Here is a 22,807-nt window from a genome sequence, read left to right on the forward strand (position 1 = left end):
CATAAAAAACGAACATTATTAACATAAAAATCAATATAGAGAAAATCAATTTAGTCTAGAATATTCCGATGCTTTGAACATTCATTCAAAGCGCGCTCACACACACAGTCGCGTCATTCATCTATTGCACGCACACATTCGTCACTCATCAATACTTCTATTCCCACAGTCAAATACATCCATTCACACAATATCGGGCCGTGCGCCGCGAGAGGAAGTCTCCCCTTGTCCCTCTTCACTTCCAACGCTAAAACTAAATTTTAACGCGAGCAATCAGAATGACTTACTTTCAATTTTTTATAGAAATTAGAACGATACGTTCTTTGGGAGTTTAAGGGTCTCTTAATCTCGTATCTGTACAAATACAGAAATTTAATGTAAAATGTTTTGTAAAAACACCTTTAGAATTGAAATACTTGCATAGGGCAGCTTGAACTTGAGGAATTGTCAACTTTTGACACGTTGATTGTCTTTGACACATATATTCTTGAAGACATTCGATGAAAGTTAGAGAAAGTTTCAGAAAGATAAAGTTAAGAGATGTTTGTGCAAAAGGCTGGTTTCATCGTTTCTTAATTAGATAATATTGTTGTCATTGTTTGATGAACTTTGTTCATTTGGAGTATTGATATTATTGTATTTCTACTTCGATTACTTTATGCGATTTATCAAACTGATCCAGACAAGACGTCTCAGTTGCTAGTTGTACGAATTTTTCGAAATTTTAAATTCCCCGGCGTCACTGACGGGAATTTCATTAATTTAACTGAATAAACAGCCGACGCATCGATCCAAGAAAGTTATTTATGCATCCGTCGGCCTATAAACATACCATTAAAGCATCCGCGCGGCGCACGTGAAAGGTCAGTCGGCGTCAATACTTGACGAGGAGCGGGATGGTAAAATCAGGTCAGCTTCCATGAAGCCAAGGGCACTCGGTGACCGGTCAATAACAAAGTTGCATTTCCCTGTAATGTTCGTGTCTTTGAATCGGTGTCCCCTTCTCTTTAATTAGAGGTCGATTCGATTGGCCCGCGTTACCGCCATTAGCCGGCATGCAACCCTCGTCCGGCCGTTTTACACGCGAGCCAGGAACTCGTGAGCGTTCGTGATAGCGGCGCGTGAAACGAAAAACAGCTGGGAAGTGTTTTTGCAGTGGACGATGGTTTGATGGAAACGAAGGACTTAGATTCAACAAAAACCGAAAAGGAATTACGTTGAAAATTGAAGGAAAGGGAATTGAGAACGTACTGGGAAGCATATTTTATGAATACAGAGAATGAAAGTTAAGAAGGCAAGCCCAGGAACGAGTGAATAATAAATGAATTATTCTTCATCCTTACTATTCATCGTTATGAATAGTAAATCAAAACGAATTCGATGATATCCCGCACTAATTATACCAAGACCTGAAATGAAAGCCAAACTTCTTGCACACACGTATCCTTAATCCAATAAATGTTTCAAACGACCAGCTCGAGAAGAAATGATTTATAGTACTCAATCTGCAACTAGTCATCGATTATCACGCATCTACGAAATCTACATTTTCTATTTATCTTTCCCCATAGATCCGCCCCTTATCACCTCACACCGGCTCAAAGTCACCCTATATAAATCTCCGCTATCTAATTACCCTTAATTCAATTTATATTCATGAGCTTTCTTCCGCATCTCGGCGATACGTGGTCACGATTTTCCTCGCTCTATCTTATCGCCGATTTCGCGGGGAGCGAACGCCGTATCCTCGAATCTAATAAACCCGGGAAATCTTTTCGAGCAGTTCTCCCGGCAATAAGAAACGATCGACGAGTTGTCTATCGTCGATCTTGCCCCGGGGCGAAACAAGGAGCCAGCGACAAGTCGGTTCAGCAAGGCAGAACGGCAAACTTTATTACGAAGGATTTTATCGGTCCCCGAACCTAATCAACGACGATAATCGAAACGATCGTCCGCGACGCGCGGCGGTCGGCGGGGCGGAGCGCGAAACAGGCGGAATCGGGTCAGATCGGCGGGGAGGAAGCTACGAAGAAAAGGTGATATCGGGCGCGCCATTACGAGCACGGCCGAGAATCGGGTTGAATCTGTTTGCGCTGAGGGTAACGGGCTCCGCCGGTGGGAATTGGTGGATCAAGTTGTATCCCAGGCCTTGCAGGATTAAAATCGTGGAAACCTCTGGCCGCTGCGGAAGAACTGCCAGCTCGTGTTACCAGGCTGCATCGGCGATTCTTGTTATCCAAGGGATCTGTCCTTGGAATTAACGCGACCGTTTCGCAGTGTAAACTTGGCAATCGCCCGGCGCAGATGCATCACCCCACTGCTCCCTGTTTGCCGAGTATCCTCGGCGCTCTTCGTTACCTTTCATGGCTCGTTAACACTAGATTTACGGCACTCGTCAATTTGACTGGTATTTGTATTAAATAAACATTACTCGGTGAAAGTTTATGTTGATTTTGATAGCTCCGTTTGGACGAATGTGTATACTGCTTTTGAAACTGTAATTTCTAAGATCTGTACGAGTGATTATTTCAACGATACAATGAAGGGTATAGTAAGTGTTCGAGAATCTGGAGTTAAGCGGAGGCGAATCGAATTTTATTTGTAAAATATAATCCGTCTTGAATTTGAAACACTCGCTCGGTTGCGATTCGAAGGAAACATCGCTTCACAGATAGAATTTTCAAGCGTACTCGACGAAACTTCTCAAGAGAAGGGAAAAGATCCGGTTGTCCATTGTTCCGCGCCGTTTCGTTAATGAACCGACTTACCCGGTACGCGTGCAATCTGAATGACGACCATTATTGCGCAAATACAAAACGGTAATGCAATAAATGAATTAAAATCAATGGCGAGTCCAATTACGTTATCGGAATGCATCGTTCCCGCCGTGAATACGGTTATTTACAGTAATATCGAATATCTGGACTCTCGGAAAATACAATAACCCAAGTTAACGAAGTGTTTCTTCTTCAGTGGAAATTAAAGGCCAAATAACGGAATCATCGTCGATGTTTCGAGAGCCCGACCAACGGCGTGTACATTCATTACATTCGTACCCAGACGACGTGATCCTGTAAAAAGAAATATTAAGGGCATTTCGATCAGTCTGCAGAGAATCACGGGGATAGATAATATCGGGGATTATTGAAAATTTCACGGTTTCGTTTTGCTTACCGCGGTATCCGTTTCCATTGGGGCTCATTCTTTTTCCGAGCGAGTTCCTTTAATAGCAAGGAGCGGGTTTGCACACGCCCCGGTCCTCAATCCTCGGCAATAAGTGTCGTTTTCGGGATATTGCAGCAACACGGGAGAAACTTTTTCGCTACGTAACAACCGAAACGTGAAAGGTCGGTCGATCGGGATTGAGATCTCGAACGATAATGAAATTGCGTTCTACGTAATTGCATAAACTCGACCGTTCTCTCTTTAGTGTCCCGTACGTTACCTCGCGTGGTCGGCTCTTCCTTTTTCTCCTTTTCCCTTCGTTCTCCCATGTCTCGCTACATAATACCGACCGCCTTTTCAGCGGAACGGGTTGATAGGTGACAGTAACAGTCGCGGAAAATATTGAGAAACGAGAACGCATTCCTACCCCGCCGTTGGAAGTTTATTAACAACATTTCACTTCTGTAACGAACCCGGTTGCTGTTCCTTACGGTGTAAGTCAAACAGCCCCTGGTCCCGAAGTTTTTCAATCTTGTCCGCCGACTTTCCCTGCCTCGCTTTAACGTGCTATGATAAATGAAAGGAAGGAAAGAATTTTGCGAGCAGCGCGATCTTGCCAGGGAAGATTGGTAGGGATGTGTTCCTTGGCGCTCCACAGTGAACGATGTTCTGTTGGTCTCTTTCTCCGAATTCATTTTTTCCTGTTTCATTCGTTTCTATAAATTGACCTCTTTATGGCACTTCTTTCCATGCAAACTTCTTTATCGCGAGAAATATGATATCGATAGGAGTATGAAGTGATCTATCGAAATATTGAAATTAATGTAATCGCGAGACTTACGGATGTCTTTTCCTCTTTCCACTTTTATTTTATAGAAACATCTATAAAATATTACATCCCTTAATTCATGCTCCTATGAATTACCTTAGAAAAATGCAAGACGCATTATCCGGTGACCAGGTTCGCGACCCGTCATTAAAAAAGAATAGTGTCAGTTGCACGTTGCACGGAGGAAAGTCACCGAGAAATTCCCGGGAATGAATATTTCCGAGGGCGAACATGGTTTCATCCGGCAGGCCGATGGCAGTGCGCGGACTCCATTTGACTGCATTGATGATTCGTCCTGTGTAGTTTGCCGAGGTGAGCCGGCCTCAGCGAAACTTTCCAACGAGTAATCCGTTACGAAAGTTATCGGGTGTAACGTGCACGGAATTTCCGTAAATACGGATAATCGAGGAACGTGCCGGCTTCCTCTGTTTCCCTTTCTTCGCCATCGGACACCCGTCTCTCCTACGCTCTGACGGATCCCGCGGCGTATCGATCGGCGGCCAGGATCACGCAATAGAATCTGGGTCGCAGCGCAGGATTTCAAAACCAAACCCTCGTTTAACGTTTCAATCTAGCAGAACATTTTTCTCCCTTTTCGAGGCGCAATCTCGTGGGGTTTTTTGGAAAGTATTATGTATTCGAACACGGCGACGAAGAGAAGAAGGATTAAAAACGTTCTTTCAACGAGAATCATCGACGTTACAATTTCCAGAGAATAATCATTCGAACAGTAAACAGTGGACAAGAGTTTACTTTATTTTATTAAAAGGATTCATTTTACGTGTTCATTTCCTAACGCAGAATATTATTTTTATACAATGTATATTTACCCCTTCACTGCGAATCCCCTTAAAATCACACGAAATGCAATCCCGTCGAACGAAGTACAATTTTCCATTTATAAAACATACCTCTCGGTGATTAAAAGACATCGCTTACAAGAATTCGTTTCAAATTATCAGCGTCCGATCGCGCAGTGACACAATAGTAGCGAATTACCCGAATGGCGTCGCGTCGCTTCAAAGTGCGGAAACGCGAGAATCACGTGGAAGATCGTACACAGGGGAAGCGGAAGAATCTGTTCCGCCTTGGACGATGTCAAAGTCAGAGAAGACGAGCGATGCCCGAGCGAAGCGGTCGTTGAATAGCCGGTCATTCAGCGTCGGCGCAAAATAAAGGGGGCGAAAGTCTCTCGGAGACGACGCAGCTGGCCGGACCGGCCGACCGAACCGCGCGCTCGCGTTCTTTTCCGAGAATCGGAACCGTATCTCCTCGAGATGATGGAAACGAGGCCTCGTGGCGCGCCATTTTCTCCATCCGGTGTGTACCCTCGCCGACGGTATAAAGGAAAACACACGGCCGCGCGGCACCCTTATTCCAACGATAACACCGGCGATCTCCTTTTCCACGAGGAGTCCGTGGCTCTCGGAGACCGACGGGGGTTGAAACGGAAAAGCGGGCCGAGGCGGGTGCTCCTGGAAATGCTCGCGAAAATAACGTTTTCGAAACGCGCGGCCGGGACAAGTGGCTCGGGCAATCCTGTTACGCCGCCGGGATGATTCGGGAAATTTGTGGAAATACGTTCCACTTCGGGCCGCGTCCCCGCGGATCTCCAATTCATTTTATACCGACAATCCCTCGACCCTTTACCCGTCGCGTCTCGAACGTCCGCGAGACGCGCGATTCTTTTTCATTTGGATTTAATTAACAATCGCCCGGAACCGTGCGTCTCTTTAATGAAGAAACATACGGAGGGGTGGAAAGTGTTCGCGCGGAAGAGTGAGACTTTGTTAACTTGATGGATTTTCTGGTTGACCGTAGTTTCTTGAGGATTTTACTAATTTCTGTCGATGACTTTCGGTAGTTCTTTTTCTCTTGAAATTAGAATCAAGGAAAATATTCTTTGTATTGCGAATCCTATTGAAATATTAACCCTTTGCACTCGGAAATCATTGACTAGAAATATTGAATATTTTCCAGTGAGTTACAGGCGATATTTTTTTAGACGAACTGAATGATAGAACATATACAAGTTAAGAAATAAAGTTATTGTTTCTATATTTCGCATGTTTGTCGATTATACGAAGTTTAATATTATGGGTAAGATTTTGGTATATCAAATCGAATGGTGAGTGATAGTCACCTCTCGAGTGCAAAGGGTTAATATTGATCATTATCGCAATTTAATGGGAATGATCGAGAAAGCTTAATGGAAGATAAAGAAGGGTGTCGTATATCTTATAAACTATTGTTTCCAGCAGCGGTGACGCGACCGGTTAAAATGTCTGCCGGATGACCGCTGGGTTCCCGGAGAACGATAGATATAGAAACGTCCCGATGTAATGAGTAGTTGAGATTCCTTGTTAAGAAGCGCCTGAACTCTGCACTGCGGCTTTCGCGGTTCCTAACCGGTTTCGGCGTTCCGCATAGTTTCTTCCCCTTTCTGCTTTAGCCGTGAACCGCCGCGCCATCCCCCGAAGCCTCGCCATCGGATCGAAACTCGCCGGATACATCCGTCCCGACAAAGATCCATTCCTGATACATCATGTATCGGATATATGAACTTCCCCCGCAGCAGCCGTACGTTACGGAAACTTTTGAATCGAATTCGACTTCGGTGCATTAAAAACTGAACGCACCCAGCCGGATATTACTCCTGCCATCCGTGAAAAACAAGGTACACCGTGTACAAATAATCGGCAATTTCCTTCCATAAAATCCGTATCGATTTCGCAACACCTTCTCGATATAATAACTTTCGATGAAAATACCAGTGAACATCCAATAACATCCAAAGTATATAATTAAAACGTGGACTTTATAAGAAAAGTTCTACGTTAATATCATTAAAACCAGGGTATATACTTTGAGGAAAGGAATATTCTCTTGTATTATAAAATTTCCTTTGTGTCGAAGATAAAACTTATATTTCTGCATTCCACGGAACCCTTCATTATTCCGTTCCACAAAAATACCGTTCCTCGTACCTGGAAATCACGCGGACATTTAATTTTCACTTTAATTCAGCCGGTTTAAGTGTTTTAAAATTTAATAAAACCGCCCGTCTGAATTCTACTCTCTCAAATTCCACGAAACCCTTTCCTTGGAAATTCTGAAGAATCTTGGTTGAACGACTCTAAATTTCTTTCCGCGGTAACTAGGACGCACGCGAGATACCTTTCCCCCGCGATGTACAAAGGAGGAAGCGCGACCCCCTCTGTCCTTTAAATTTCATCGCGGCCGCTAATGTCCGTATTTAGTAATAATTACAACGGCGCCGGTAATAGTGTGTTAACACGGAGTAACGGCGGTTGAATCCCATTGTCATAATTGTGATGTAATCCCCGGGGGGGATTAAGAATTTAAAGTGCGCGCACTCGCTCGTGTCTCGGTCGCGATGAAAATGGCGGGGGTGCGGTGTCTGCGTGAACGCGGACTGAAGTGAACGACCGGAAGGAGGCGACTGTCAACCTCTCCCTCCGCACAGCCCCCCCCCCCCCCACCTGCGCACCCTCTTTTCTAGCCATGTGAAAACTACTTTCACTGGCGCGGGGGCTAAATAACAACGCTCTCCGGAGCGGAAATTCTTTGAAATAACAGATGAAAGATAGCGAGTGTGCCGGTGCTCGCGGAACCCACCCCGAGTACATTTAATCCTCGAATATTCTATCTCCGGCTGTTTGCACGGCGAAAAAATGTTTTAAACGAGAGCGAGGCCTTCCTTAACCGCGAGACACTGTTCTCTCCGGGGAACACTAATCTCTTGGAACAACGTCGAGTTTAGGGAAATTTATAGACGGATGGAGGGTTAATTCTTAGACACGGTGGCTCTGCGTTGCCTCCTAAAATCTTTGGACGTCTCTTATATTTATCGCTCTGTAGTTTTCGAATTACGTGTCGGACTTCTTTGTAAGCTTCTCGAATTATTTCTTAGATTTAGATTGTCCACAACTCATCTTTCTCTTATGTAGTTAAACGTCGATGGACGACGGAAATACGGAATTAAGGACAATTCCAACTGAATGTAATATGTTGAAATCTTACTATCAGATTCTTCTGCCTTCTTCCAAATTATACCGTGATCACTAGCTACGGAATCGATGTTAAAACGACGAGCGCTACGTCGATCCAATTTTTCTCGAGTTTGCGACGGGCCTGACGACCGAGCGAGACAGCATTAGCAATTTTTCGACGGTACATCGAATTTTTTATCGGTTCAGTAACAGGTGTCCCGTAAGTAGCGCTTTGCATTCCGGACGCGGGAAATGATGGATCGTTGGGTAATTCGACGCCAGTGTCCCATGAAAAGGGGTATAGGTGGAAAAGCGGTGACAAGGCGCGAATGAGAGGGCGAAGGATGGAATGCGGACGCGGCGGGGGAGACAGATGTAGAGGGCGGGCGAATAAAGCGGGCGAGATTTCCGTGGAAAAAAAAGCGGACCGGCAAAAAATTGCGGAAGCTGGTCCGCTGACTACGCGTTGGTTATGTATTTCGCCGCAAATCAAAAGGAAAAAGGAATTTCTTGTGTAAGGAAAAGGGAACTACAATCGTGAGGACCACTTTTTCATGAAGACCATTTTTAAGATAATAGTAGTCTTTCATTAATACGTTGAATACTGCACAACGTGGAGCAAAATAACCAAATCGAAAAAATATAATATTATTATTGCATGTTCATCTAGCTGAATGTCACCGCATTACTGAGTGAAGTATAGTAATCCGATTCGATTGGGGGTCACCGGTGACCTCCGCGGTATTCAACGTGTCAAGAAACTATTCTTCAAAGAAAAATATAAACGTGTCGTTAAATTTTATAATAATGGAAAACCGTATAGAAGCGATAACGTGCTAGAGGGTTCTTTATTTTTCTTCCATCTTAAAACTGCGATTACTACAAACGATTAAATATTATCCGATATCGGACGATTATTACCGCAGTATTCAGCTCCACCGCGGAAAATGCATTTTCAATGCCGCTACTTTGCATACGGAGCTAGTTTCGCGTCTCAATTTCCTGTTCACGGCTCCGCCCGCGGACAATAAGCGGAATACAATCGCGAAGTTTGATTTCTTATTTCAGGATCCGCGTGAAAGGAACGGCGGACGGCCGTTTCATTAAACTTGACGCATTTAAGCCACATTAGTGACGCCAGGTCGACGCCGCGATAATCAAAACTGGTGTTTTTAATTTATGCAACAGCGCGCCACCGCTTGAATTAGACGGTTCGTTGGCCGCGGATCGGGGCGTAAATTAAATAAAAACGTACGAACGCGAGGTCTATATTCCGTCGGGGCTGAAGCGCGCGATCGCGCGACAGATGGAGAAAAAAAGAAATATATAAATATATATACATATATTGTGTATATATATATATATATATATATATATATATATATATATATATATATATATACACATATATATGTGTATATCGTCGCGAGCAATCTCTCTCCATCCCCGGTTTCGACGGAAACGCTATGAGCCATCGATTTCATAAACATGTTCTCCTCTGTCGCGTCTGCTTCACTCGTACGCGTCACATCGATGGCGTAATAATACGAAAAACACACTTCGATTTGCATAATCCACACGGCCCGTTCTATAGTACTATCACACCAATGTCAACTTTAAAACGGCCGAAAGCTCGGATAATCCACTAACGTGGAAATATTAAAAAGAGATACGAACCACTCGCACGAAAGTACGTTAATTTTATATAACGGTATCGTTTCTGCCTGATTGATTTAGGAATATAAATGAATCCCTTATGATCTTCCTTAATTAGGAATTCATCGGAAGTCTGTATGTAATTTTAACGTCTAATTAAAAATTACTAAGTGGGAATTTGCGGTACGGTTCTGAAATTGTAAGGCAAGGAGTTGATAGACGAGCGATTGGCAGTTTAATGATTGATTTTAAATGATAAGGAATTGAGCAATATTTCGAGACCTGTCACCGATCGTCGCGGATATCATCGTTCATTAATCTTTTAAATATTTCACCTTGCGGAGTTTTTTATGACAAAGTTCGCTCAAGTAACTTTGCTTTCCGATAATCTTTCGCCGGATATTTATTTCTCGCGTTTCCCGATGGAACGGGAAGCTCAAACTTTTGACGAGCATAATTCAGGCCGAACTGAAAAGGTTTTACGGTTTCAGTAAATTAGAACGGCACCGCGAAACGAAAACCACGTTTTGACATGGCGGATAAGGAAGAGGGACTTTTAACAAGAGCTACTCGTGTGTATTAAAAATTCTATAAAATTAAAAGTAGAACGAGGATTCCACGTCGGCGAAGTCTATTTTAGTTCTATACGCGGATGTGAACACTCACGTTGACACGCGAGATAAGTGAGTTTCAGTACCACCGGGCATAAAGAGAACTTCTGTGCATAAAAAAGACAAATTTTCCAGAATAAACGGTTTGTCTGCTATTCTTCATTTATGAAAAAATCAACTATGAATATTTATACGAAATTTATACCGGGAACCAGAAACGGTGAATCGGAGCTGAACCAATTTTCTAACGAATCCTTCAGATAGGTTTGTCGAGCGTAATAGTATTCGTTATTAAATCGATTTTTCTAAGGGAATTTTACTTCGCACTTGACACGTCGCGTTTTAATCCAATTGTAGCAAATTGTAACACAATGTTAACGTACGAACATCGGTGCTCTGAAATTGCGCAGGTCGAAGAAAGAAACCCGACCGTCGTGTAATTGTAACGAGAGCAGGCCGGTGTTGATCTAACTGAATTACAGCCAGAGCACCGCATTAATTAATTACCGCAGGCACCGCTGCTAATCAGCTTCGTTAGAACATCGAAAGTGACGGGGAACTTTGACACCGCGGGTTGTTGAAAATCGACTGACTCCGACAACAAAAAACGTCATCTCCAACCCACGTACACATATATTCTCCCTTGCGTCAAATAATTACTGCAAATAGAATCCTTCCGCGCGGGATCCATTTCTGTGTATTCAGTTCCTTTCATCCATTTTCCAGCTGTGGGTCCATGAAACACTAAAATATTCTCCACGAATATTTTTGTGAATGGAATGTACTTTTCGCAGAGGAATTTGTCATATTTGACTTGGTTGAAAGCTTCTCGTTGAAATTCTGTATTGAAGAACCTGTTCTTCGCGTTGCACTGAACCCGTGAATCTACACGAAACTAATCTTCATTCAAATATCGTCGAACAAAACGCAATGTCAACGAAAGTTACAATTCGTCGATTATAAAATTCAAGTTAAAAGTGGAATAGAAGCTTCACCGATGAAAGACAGAAGTTTCTATTTTTTGTTATTCGTTAAGCGAGATCCGACTTCTTCGACCGAACTCAATCGAAAGATTGAACATTGCGAATTCAACGAAGAAGTACGCTCGAAGGGGCCGCGCTTTTTCCCCCGGATTTCGTGTACAGGCACCATTGTTCGTGGAAGACTCGCTCTCGATTACCATTTACATCAATCGGCGGAAGTTTTAACTCGGTCCATGGGCCGAAGTTCGACACGGCCTAGCGGCGGCCATAGTTCTCCCCCGCCGCGAATCTGAAACTTCTCATCCCGTTAGGATCTATCGACAGATAATTTGATTGAATCTTGAGAGAATTCGATAGTCCGTTAATGGGATTAAAACTGCAGATTTGTCCGATCCGTCTTCCAACTTTCGCGCACGATATTCACCGTCCTACCGATAAAATTGATTCGAAATCTGACAGTGGCTCCGGCGAAATTTCACTTCCCCCACGCCGTAATATCTGGCTGAAAACTCCGGGAATTTATTATATTAGATCGTTTAGGTGAGACGTCTACCGTGGAATAAACTTAAAACTAATGGCTAGGAACCGGTCCCTTAATACCGGAAATCATTGGCGGAATCCTCTTCTCCGATCGATGTAATGCTCTAACTGGGTAAGAGGGGAAAGTTTATGGAACACGACGCGACCCTGGTAGAAATCGCCGGAGAAAATGAAAAAAAAAAATTGACGTAACAGAGTAAACGGAATATCACGAAGTAAAGATATCAGGGTGGTAATTGTAGAATGCCAAACGCGTAATGAAACTGTAGTAAATAGGAGGGTAAATACGAATCGGCAACGAGCACGGCTTGGACTCGTTAATTTGCCAGGATTTCGCCGAACGTTCAAGTAGCTTTTATCGCGGGCTTACGTTGAGGCGAAATTAATTTTCTACCCGGCGTAATTAGTTGAATTTCCGTTCGGCTGTCTTTGACTCCGCCGGTTCCTTTCAAGCCGAGACGAGTGGAAAAATGGAAGGCATCAGAGAACGAGACTCCCCGATTCTCCTCCGCTTTGGTCAATTTACATTCTAGGACGTGCGCTCAATGGGAAACGAGGTAAACCCCGAATACTGGGGAAAAACGTACAATCGATATGCCCTCGGGTCATATCCGATCTGATTACGCAGCCGTTAATTAGATCGATAATTAGAGGCCATCGATTCGGTACAGTTTGTTGACTTATTCGCCTCCGTCAACGTTACCGCCGATCAAATATCTGGAAACGTAAACGAGACGCGGATCCATTCGCAGATGGGTTCGCTATAGAATTCCTCTGCTAATTTGATCGTAATTACCAGCAGTTGCTGTTACGAACAGTTATTAAACTGATGGGCAACAAGAAAATCTTGCGAGTGGATATTTCACATTTCTTTCACGAAGATCCTCAAACGATCATTTAAAAGTTTCGGTGATTTATATAAGTTTCTTCCGAATAAACATAATTTGACGGATCGAACAGTTCCAAAATATGTTACAAGCTAGTCACTTGATCGCCACTAACACAACTATAACACAATCATTATAAATCAGTTCCTTGTAATTCACATGTAACATCTTTAAAAACTCAACACTTCGAATCTGTCCATTACCTCCACAACCCTAATTTCTAATAATTACATCCACATTCCGCGAAAGATTCCAACCGCTTCTAATCCCTCAGCCAAACCATTAAGTCCAAGTTTCACCACCGAGAAACAGTCCAGCATCGATCCGTGGATCTTCCGAGCGATTCCTCCTTTCGCGTCCCCCTCGTTAAACCCGAATAATGAAATTATCGAGTGGAAAATGATTAAACGTTGCAGAATGGAAGAACGCTTTTGAAACGTAATAGAGCCGCGCGAGCGGCGCAAGTAACGCCGCGGGAGCACGTATCGTTCCAATTAAATAATTCCGGGGAAATTACAGGCAATCCACAAATTACACGGGAAACAAAGACCCACCCCCCGCGGTGCCGCCCCGCCGGCGCGCTCGCCGGCGAACGTAACCGCCGTGCTATGAAGTGAAACGCGACATTAATAAACGCGATTGCGCGCCGCGCGCCGGTCGGCATCTTAAAATATCGATAACGGTCCGACCTAATTGGTTAATGATCCGCTGCGGCGAAATCTGCGCCTTTGCTCCCGGCGCGGCCGCCTTGTGGAAATCTGTCGCGCTTTTCCGCGGCGCGGCGCGGCCGACGCCGCCGCCAGCCCGGCACGCCTCGTTTAACAGCTTACGGATAACTAAAACGGAAATAATGGTGAAACACTGGCGCGGCCCGTTACGGCGACCCGTCGAACGATATAATCCTGACATTATTGCGACCGTGTTTCATTATCGTAATGGTAAATCGACCCTGAATATATTCCGTTACGTGTAACTGTTATGTATCGCTAAAAGGCAAACGTAACGCGGTGTTAAACGAACCAAAAGGAGACCACGGATTCGCTGATACCATCATTTTTGTTTCGCACGTACCGTGGACCTTTCCACCCTTGTTCATCGCATGATCTGATTAGTTTTCCTTGTAGCTGTGCTTAACCAGTTAACCGCGCTCAACGAGCATACGCGTTATCTTAAGGCTTGACTTAATCCTAATTCTGTCAATGAATTATTCATTTCTTCGGATAAACGTGTACTTCCTCTTCGTTGTGACGTTTTATTGAAAGACACCCTAAGACGTCCTGCGTTTGACGAGTTCACAGTTCATTTTTTTATTCTGTTTTTTTAGTATTTTATATTTTTTAAACTAAATTCCACGGTGAACAGGTTAACGGAGTTCAGGGAAAGAGATTTATTTAATATAAGAGGGAACTCGGAAAACTTGGATAGCATGGAAACTTCTTTTAAAGGTTACTCAGAAATCTACGTATTAATATAGGTGATCTTTTAGTTGGGAAACCCACCGATCCGAGATTTCTCATCAACTTAGTTTTCATCCCTTACGGTTGCGAAGAGAGTACAATAGGAGTATCATTCACCGTCTCCAATACAACGTGTAGAACATCCATCCGGACAAATTGCGAGGATCTTTTGAAAGTTCGGATAATCCCCGAATCGTCCCCCCCTTCCCTACGAAATCCCCGAAAAATAGTCGAGCGAACCGTTTCAAGACAAAATCCGCGTCTTTGATTCCAGCCGTGCGAGAAGCCGAGCGATATCCGAGCGGAGCAGTGCGCGGCGTACGACGACGTACCTTATAGCGGGCAGCTGCTGAAATGGTATCCGCATTACGATCCGGCGAGGCCGTGCGCTTTGATCTGCCGGGGCGAGCAATCCTTGGAGAACACCGGGAACCGATTCAAACAGGAAACGTCCGCGGAGAAAATGCTTCCGCGCGACGCCACCGAGGCTTTGCAGCTCGACAGCGACGAGACCATCGTGGTGCAGCTGGCGGACAAGGTGGAGGACGGAACGAAATGTTACACCGACGGCACCGACGTGTGCATCGCCGGTGAATGTATGGTGAGTACGATGCTTTCCTTCGAATTTCCATTGGTGACAATTGTACGGTTATCTTCTTATATCGCGAGGATACTTTAATTTTGGAAATACCACGAACCTCGATACAAAATCGAACGTTTCGTAGAATAATTGAATCCTAGGGAGACTGATAAATAGATTACGAATAGAAACTATTGCTAACACGTTAACTGCCACGAGAATTTCGAAGGTTTTGTGTAACGATACATATTCCTAAAGGCAAATGGTAATAGAAATAATTATTAACGACTTTGTATCGTGTGTTACGCTATCATCTAGCTGTTTGTGTTGCCAAGTATTTTCGTGCGACGCCAGTTTTCTTATTGTAATTGTATTTAAGCAATTTTGAAGTCAACGTGTTAAGTGGGAACTAACTTTTTCTCTTAAGAATTTCGATAAGTTGAATATTTTTAAATTGCTATAGTTATTCTCGAGTAACAGATTGGTAATAGAGGATTGAATCGAAATCGAACGGAACCGAAGCGCCGAATCGCGCGAACTTTCGGCGAGTGTCTAATCAGAAATTTGATCCCGTCGAAAAACTAATTTGTTAAGTGAATCATAGTTTATTCGGTACGAAGATGGGCGGCGCAAGCGAGCCCGGAAACGTTCATCTCGGGGCAGGACGTAATTTTTGCGCCGGCCGTCAGTATCGCTTCCAGTGCGCCATATTTTCTAGCTCGCGTGAAACTTCGCGAGTCTCGCCTGCCAAACCTCTCGCCCCAATCCAATCTTGTGTTTTACGCACAGCGAGCGCGCGGAGCCGATTTCCGGTTCGTACTTAATCGAGTATAGTGCCGAGCGGAATATGCCGGCGGGTAATCAATTACGCAAATTAATCGAGACATTGGAAAAAAGGTCGGAAAACAGTGACAACCGTGGCACGGGGAAAAGAAGGAACGCGAAAGGAATATGATCGGAGTTTGTTTTGCGAATGCTCGACGATCGGATTACTTCTATTGTTCGATGTGAATATTTGGTTGTCACGCGCGTACTTGTAAACCAACTCCGACGGGATGGTGATTTAAATAAAGACTATCGTGATATTTATTATCAGGCCGGCCGGAGAATCGAAAATTGATTGCTTTTGAAAACGTTAAAGGTTGCCAATATATTCCGTCGCCGTTACATGTTTGATTTTGGAATTATTTCCGATGATTCACTACTGTCAAATATAATTTCGCGCGACGGGAATTCGTTAACACGGATATCGGTGAATTCTGGCGGTTTAATCTTCGCTCGGAGGTACGAAGCAAATCGCAAACACCGGGCGGTGACGTAACAATCTGAATTTTCCCATCGACCCGTCTCCCGTTTCTCCATTAAAGCTCGGGCGCGATTTACTTTGACCGAATGAAAACTACGTTTCATGTTAATTGAAGCGTGCTGTAATCTTCAGATTGATTAACAATAACGAATAACCCCGATGGCCATGCTTATTATGCTTGATTGAATTTCCAGCGTGCGGAATTATTCCCGTTCGCGGACGCGCCCGTTATAATTTCGTAACGACCGGCCATGCGAAAACAAACGGAAACGGTGGTGTCGTTTGTTATCGGATTTCGGGCCGCCCGAGCGAATTTCGTCAACTTTTTAAACCGTGTCGTTAGTTAATCGAAATTAAACGATCGATACCGGGACACGGTAAAAGTAGATTCGAAACATTTTTAGCGCGACAAATCGCCCCTTCGTGTTCCCGTAATTTTTCCTCCGACGCGAAACCACGAAAGCGTTCTCAAAATTTTACTGCCAATTACGGAACACGTCGGGAATATTCTGCTCCAGCTTAAAATATTTACTTTGATTATCGAAACAACAGCAACGATCTCATTACTGTTTCACGGATGCGCACGGAATCTGTTATTGCAAGCAGCCCGGTGTATTTGTTAATGAATATTTACCTGTAACCGACGAATTACACCCTCGCAGCTGTTAACGAAAAGTACCGACGACCAAGTTTATCGATTATTAACACGATCGACCAACTTTCCACCCCGCTAAATGGATACACAAATGAGTAATGAAGTTACCTCGGTAAACAGCTCATTTCGCCCTGCTATAATGTATCGGGCTTAATTAAATTTTCTAATTTCCCCCCGGCAGAACCGAGTTGCAAAATTATTTACGCCGATCATCGGCGACACATTCGCGTGTATCGACCGAACGACGGGGACAGGGAAAAAATGGTAATCTTTTTCGCGAGGCAATTTGCCCCGGAACGGCTGCGTCTGCTCTCATTAGTGATGTAGGTCGTTCGCTGATCAGACGTGCAAAGTGATCATTGCGCGCGGCGCGTCAGTCAATTCCGAAAACAACCGGCTCAATTACCGGACCAATTTCCACGCGTTAATTTCATGGGCGCGAGGCCGAATCGCGACAGCGGTCGGCGCTCATGAAAAATTTCGGAGACCAGGGAAACGCGGAACGCGGGAAAATATTTTCGTCGACGCTCCCCCGTTCGCCGGGCTCTTTCAGTCTTGATTTTCCCGCAAGCACGACTCGCCGCGGAATTTTCGAGCCACCCTCGCGCGAGTTCCATCGTCCTGTTACCATGCGATTAACGCGCGCGACGAACACCGCGACCGTTTTTGAAGCGGGACTGTATTCGCTCCGAGATTTATATCAAACGAACCGGTGAATTTGAAATAAAACGCGACATCGGACCGGCGAATCCATCGCTTTTATTATGAAAACACGCATTCTTTTTGTTCTTCTTGAATTCTTTACAGAAGTTTCCGTTCCGATTTTTTAACGTGTTTTAAAATTATAATGACTGTGGAGTGGGAACACTTTGTACGTTCAATAAGGTCAACCAACGTTTACTAGATTGTAGATGATAATATTCGGGAAAATATGAAAAAGTGGCGTTTGAATGTTTATATCATATAACTGTAAATACAATTTCAACGTGTCCCGTGGATTCAAATAGTCGTTTATTTGATCGAACTCCCGTGACGGTATATAAATCGTGTCATTCGAGTGTGAAGCAAGCAAATAAATAAATTTCACAACGTCACGGACGTTAGAATGAAAACATTTGATATATTCAATGTTATTTAGCGTTATTGACGGAATCGTGTTACCCTGAATTATGATTAACGAAATCACAGACTACAATTAGCGATTTCGCATTATAACGAATATACTTCAATTCCTCGAACGAGTTCCATTTCAGCCGGATCTCTCGGCATCGGAGTCCGACGGGGATCAAAAGGAATTCCAGAAGCGACCCGATCGCGGGATAATTAATTAAGAACGGGGACAAGACCTTTAAATATGCGATCGTGCCCGAGCCGTCCGGCTCAGTTAAGAATTAAGGCGCAATCGCTGCATCCCTTGTCGAAACTTGGCGAGGAAGAAGAAACTTCCGGCGGAAACTCGAGATTTGCGCAGGTGGAACACACAGTATAACCCAGAACCGTCCACTCCGAGAGCCGTTCTTCTTCTGTCCACCGTTGGACTCGTCCAAACTTATTTATAACTTTTGGCTTCCGCCACGATTGTACGCGGCCGCGTTTTTCTTCGGACAGGGAAAATGCGAGCTAACGAGGCGTCGCCCGGTCGTCTTCGGCCAATATTTACCCGTGGGTGCGTCGAGACGCCCGCAATTCTCGTCCATTAAGTTAATTCGATCTTACTTTGCACCGCGGAGCCGTTCTCTATGTGTACCGAGAAACAGAGAACTACGAGATGTCTCGTTCCATCGATTAGCTTCTGAAATGGTCGCGACCTCCAGCAATCAATGGTCCACACAAAATAAAACTTTCCTATCGAAACTGTTTAATAAGATTGCGTCGAAGAGACAAATTGTGGACGTGATTATTAAATTTGTGTCTTTTACTATGATAGAATTTATATATATACGGAGTGAGTCACTTAACGTTGCCACCTGAAATATCTTTGTGCTTTTTAAAGATACGTTAAATGTCTTAATGTTTTTCTGTCATTTTTTTTAGAGATTTCCAGGTCACCTTGATTTTTTTTTAATGGAATGACCTGCTTTTTTAGGTCATAGATCGATAGAGTATCAAATTCTGAGAATCAAATTATATAAATCATATTCCTTTATGATTCGTTTAAAATCCTGAGAATCTGACAGACTCAGAATAGTTATTGTAATATATTGCTTCACAGTATAACAGTATTCGCGATGTTCGCAACGGATTATATATTGCTTTAAAGAATGTATAAATGGTCAACGTTAACACCTGTCAAGCTTGATAAAACTGGTAAAAGGACGAATTACGAAATTCATTAGTCGAGTGGCTGAAATTTGAAATTTAGTAAGACGGCGGCTTCATGGCGCGGAGAAAGCCGAGGCAAATATGGCGACGATTCAGAAGGGTGTCCGAGAGGGGCGTCAAGAAATAATTAACGAGATTTAATAGCGGCGACAGTGGTGACGAAGTTGGAAGGACAATATCTAATCAGCGGGACGAGTCCACGTAATTAAGCACTAACCGGGCGCCCAGTACACGCAAACTGGTTTTGCATTATTAAAGCACCGGCGCGCGAGTTCTCCTTTCACGTCGGACACGCTCGATAAGTGCGCGACGCTTTTGTGCCATCACGACTCGTTAGAGTTTGTCTTCCCCTCCGTGAAATTCCTCCAATTGTATCGTTTAGCGTCCTTCCCGCTTGTTCCGCCGGATGTAACGCGAATCGCGCTGTGTACCGGCGTCTTCCGACGTATTTGTCTGTTCGTTGCAGCGAAGTAATCAGTGGACAACTGAATAATATAATCCTTCTGTCCGTTTAATCCCTTTGTAACCGTTTAATCCGTTTTCTTGAATTCCCCTTTGAAAATCTGCTTCGATGAATATTCCGTTTCGCGCGTTCGGAGGACGCGTTAAAAACAGTCACTGCTGAACTGCTTTATTTGTTCTACTAATAGAAAGATCTTAACGAAAATTCATTTCAACTACAAATCTTTCGTATCATAGAGTACATCACAGAGATCATTTACTTGATGATAACTTAATATTTTCTTTTTATAAAACAAGAATTACTGAAATTTAAAACAGTACCTTAAAACTGTCTTCTGTTCAACGTCGAATAATTTACTTCGTACACAATAATACTATTAAAATGAATACAGATATACAGTTCAAAATAAAATGTCATACCTAACAGAAAATGATATGAAAATAGCGATATATTAATAAAATCACAATCTCCTCTACGATGTTTCAAGCTCCAGCTCCCAGTCCCATTCGCGAAACATTTATTCACATCCAGTCAGTCAACGTCCGTAGGCGCAGCAGATATAATACCCATAGCACATAATCGTTCCAAGGAAGAAATCCGCGTGCATCCTTCGAGAGGTCGATAGGCGGCTCCTCCCGAACCCCGTCGCTTTTCAGTTATACGTCCGTAATACAAAGCTCATAATATCCGGCCGGTGTTCACCGGGGAGAGGAGATCCCGATACATACATATATATATATAAAAAGTACGCAAGAAATTGGATATATGTACAAGCTTCGGTGGTCTATAGGAATGAATTCCGTCGTTCCCAGTGAAAACGGCCGGAATAAGGCGGACAAAGTGATCGGCAGGGAAAAACCCCGGCTTCTCTACAGCCGGCAAATCCCATTCTACGGGAAACTATGTTAAAAGGCAGAAACGAGTGTAGAGAAAAGAACGTCTGAGGAGCGGGTCGTGGAAAGAGGGAGTGAGAGTCTACGGTGGAGGTAAGAGGGCGAGGGGGAGAGAATGAGAGAGAGAGAGAGAGGGGGAAGAGGAACCGTGCAGCAACCGTCGGAAGGGTGTATTGAACGTAATGGGCTAACTCCGGTGGGTGGCAAAGGCTGCGGAAGGTGTACCGACCTGCCGAATGGAACCTTGAAAGCCGGCCTGAATAATTGAACGCCAGTCAAATTTACGTAACGAAATAGCGGAGAGATGGAAAGTCGCGGAAATCGCCGATTTACTTTCAACTCGGATCTTGTTATCTAGCCGCGGGATCGGGGAGGACACGGGATGGATTCATGAAAAGGAGAATCACAGTTGAGCGGATTTTTTATCGAGGAAGGTAACGAGCGTAAGAAAAGGTAATCTGTCGGATGCTTTTTTGTTGATTGTAAAAATTAGAAACCGCTGGTTCAGCTGGACGTAATAATGTTCTTTTAGCTTTTATCATATCGAATCAGATTCGTGGTGATCGAACTGGTACATATCTTCAGTAGACAACAGCTTCCTTTGTAAAATTTATTTTACAACTTTCAGAAGTTTTCGTTGAAGTTCTTTTGTCGGTGACAATGGGTTACAAATAGTTCCTCCTCCTTAGATTTCGACACGATTGACCTAATAAATATATTATTAGACAAACCCAAGCTACCTTTCCAACAATCGCTCCCCTCTTTCGCCAAAGAGAAATCGTTCCTACGATTTCTAAACGATCGAAGTCCCAAGAACGGAATCTCCGGGTTCAATATAAATTGAAATCTGAAGATTCGTAGATCAAAGTAGCACATGACGCAAAGGGTCCGCAGTTCCGACCCCGACCCGTGCAATTTCGCTCCGGAGTCGCAGAAACTTCGAGGACAGGCTCCCGGTGTCTGTACCGAGGTGTCGCAGCGTTAAAGATTAATCAATGAAACCGAACGAAAAAAAAAGGCGAGGAGGGAAGAAGGACAGAAAAAGGGAAGAAAGTGGAACGCTCTCGACCTAGCTGGCGCAGAATCCGGATGCGGGCTGCTCTGAGCCCGAGACGGTACAAATTCAGGAGATTCTTTCAGGAGGAGGGGGCTGGAAAAAGGGCGAAGGAGAAGCTGACGTCGATTCGTGACCTGGCTCGGACGGCAAACTGATTTGTCATTCAGGCTGCATGGAGGTTTGCTCCGAGGTCGGGGAGTACATTATTCATCCCTTATCCGGGCGAGAAGAGTGAACCAAACTGGTGGCGAAGGCGCCAGCCGATCGAGGGGACGGAAGCGAGATAGGGGAGCCGAGGCCGTGCGAAAAGGAGGAGCACAGGCCTAACGAGATCCTTGGAACGATCGACTGTCGCGAGATAATCCGAGATTTGGTGGGCCGACGTCGATTTGAATAAATCTTTACAACTATCGGCGAACCTGCGAATCGCTGCTGTAACACCGTGCCGGAAATGGCGCCGGATTAACCCCCTGACACCCTCGCGTCACCAGTTAGATTCGTTTTCGAGATCGTCACGAGAATCTGATGAAAACCGTTGGCCAAGCCTGGAAGTATCTTTCCCTTTTCTCGGAGTTTTCCCATGCATAGATCTATTTTTTAAGTGCGTCGGTATCTTTCATTAACGTTAGGACATGTTTCATTTTGTATTCAATATTTTCCCTCTCGCCCAATTCCGACAACGAGGAATGTATACGAGCGGCATTCATTTTACAAATATTAATTTCCCGTTCGTTACAGCGAGAAACTTTTATTTCGTATCGAAGGCTCGCACGGTTGTCCAATTACGTCGAACGGAAATATAATTACAGAGGACTGCATGCGAGTTTCGGGGAAATATTTCGCGGAATGTAGAAGATTGGACAAGGACGTATACCGTGCTATCTTGAAGCATTCGCTGACGAACTTTTTGTTGAAATAAAGAACTTAGGGGGGAGGAATACAGTAATTGAAATGCGTAAATTAAACGCGAAACGAACTCGCGGATGGAAATTTAGAAAGTTTGCATGTATAGTTCGAAGAAGACCGCGTTCCGGTTCTGGTTTTCGTTAATTTAGAATGATTTCACTGTGTCAGAAGTTGACACTAACGATACCGCGAACCAGTCAAATGACCGGTTTTAAAATTTGATTAAAGATTCTGCGTCTCCTTTCGTCCATTTAACTTCGTATCAATTCTTATATTATCCGATTAATCTTTTACCAAATATTCTCTTTCCTTCTATTTCCACTGAGAAAAATTTATTATCTAAGTTATTTACCGTTCTTTCGCAGTTATTTGACTGATTATAATCAAAATAAGTATATACAAAGTGCAGGAACGATTAGTGTTAAAAAAACTTCATAGAAACGTTCGTGGCACGCCTTGGGCGCAGTTTTTCGATGAAACTCGC

The 22,807-nt window shown here is 43.9% G+C and overlaps 1 protein-coding gene across 7 annotated transcripts in view; it reads left to right on the forward strand.

Moving 5' to 3' along the window:
* Positions 1 to 22,807, forward strand: part of nolo (ADAMTS-like no long nerve cord) — a 275,704-nt gene that overhangs the window by 213,366 nt on the left and 39,531 nt on the right. For all 7 annotated transcript variants that reach the window (XM_076374403.1, XM_076374407.1, XM_076374405.1 and 4 more), the window contains exon 5: positions 14,416 to 14,742. In XM_076374403.1, coding sequence (XP_076230518.1) covers positions 14,416 to 14,742 — 327 coding nt within the window. The remainder of the gene's footprint in view (positions 1 to 14,415; positions 14,743 to 22,807) is intronic.

Source organism: Nomia melanderi, chromosome 2 (assembly GCF_051020985.1).
Source record: "Nomia melanderi isolate GNS246 chromosome 2, iyNomMela1, whole genome shotgun sequence".
Classification (NCBI taxonomy): domain Eukaryota; kingdom Metazoa; phylum Arthropoda; class Insecta; order Hymenoptera; family Halictidae; genus Nomia; species Nomia melanderi.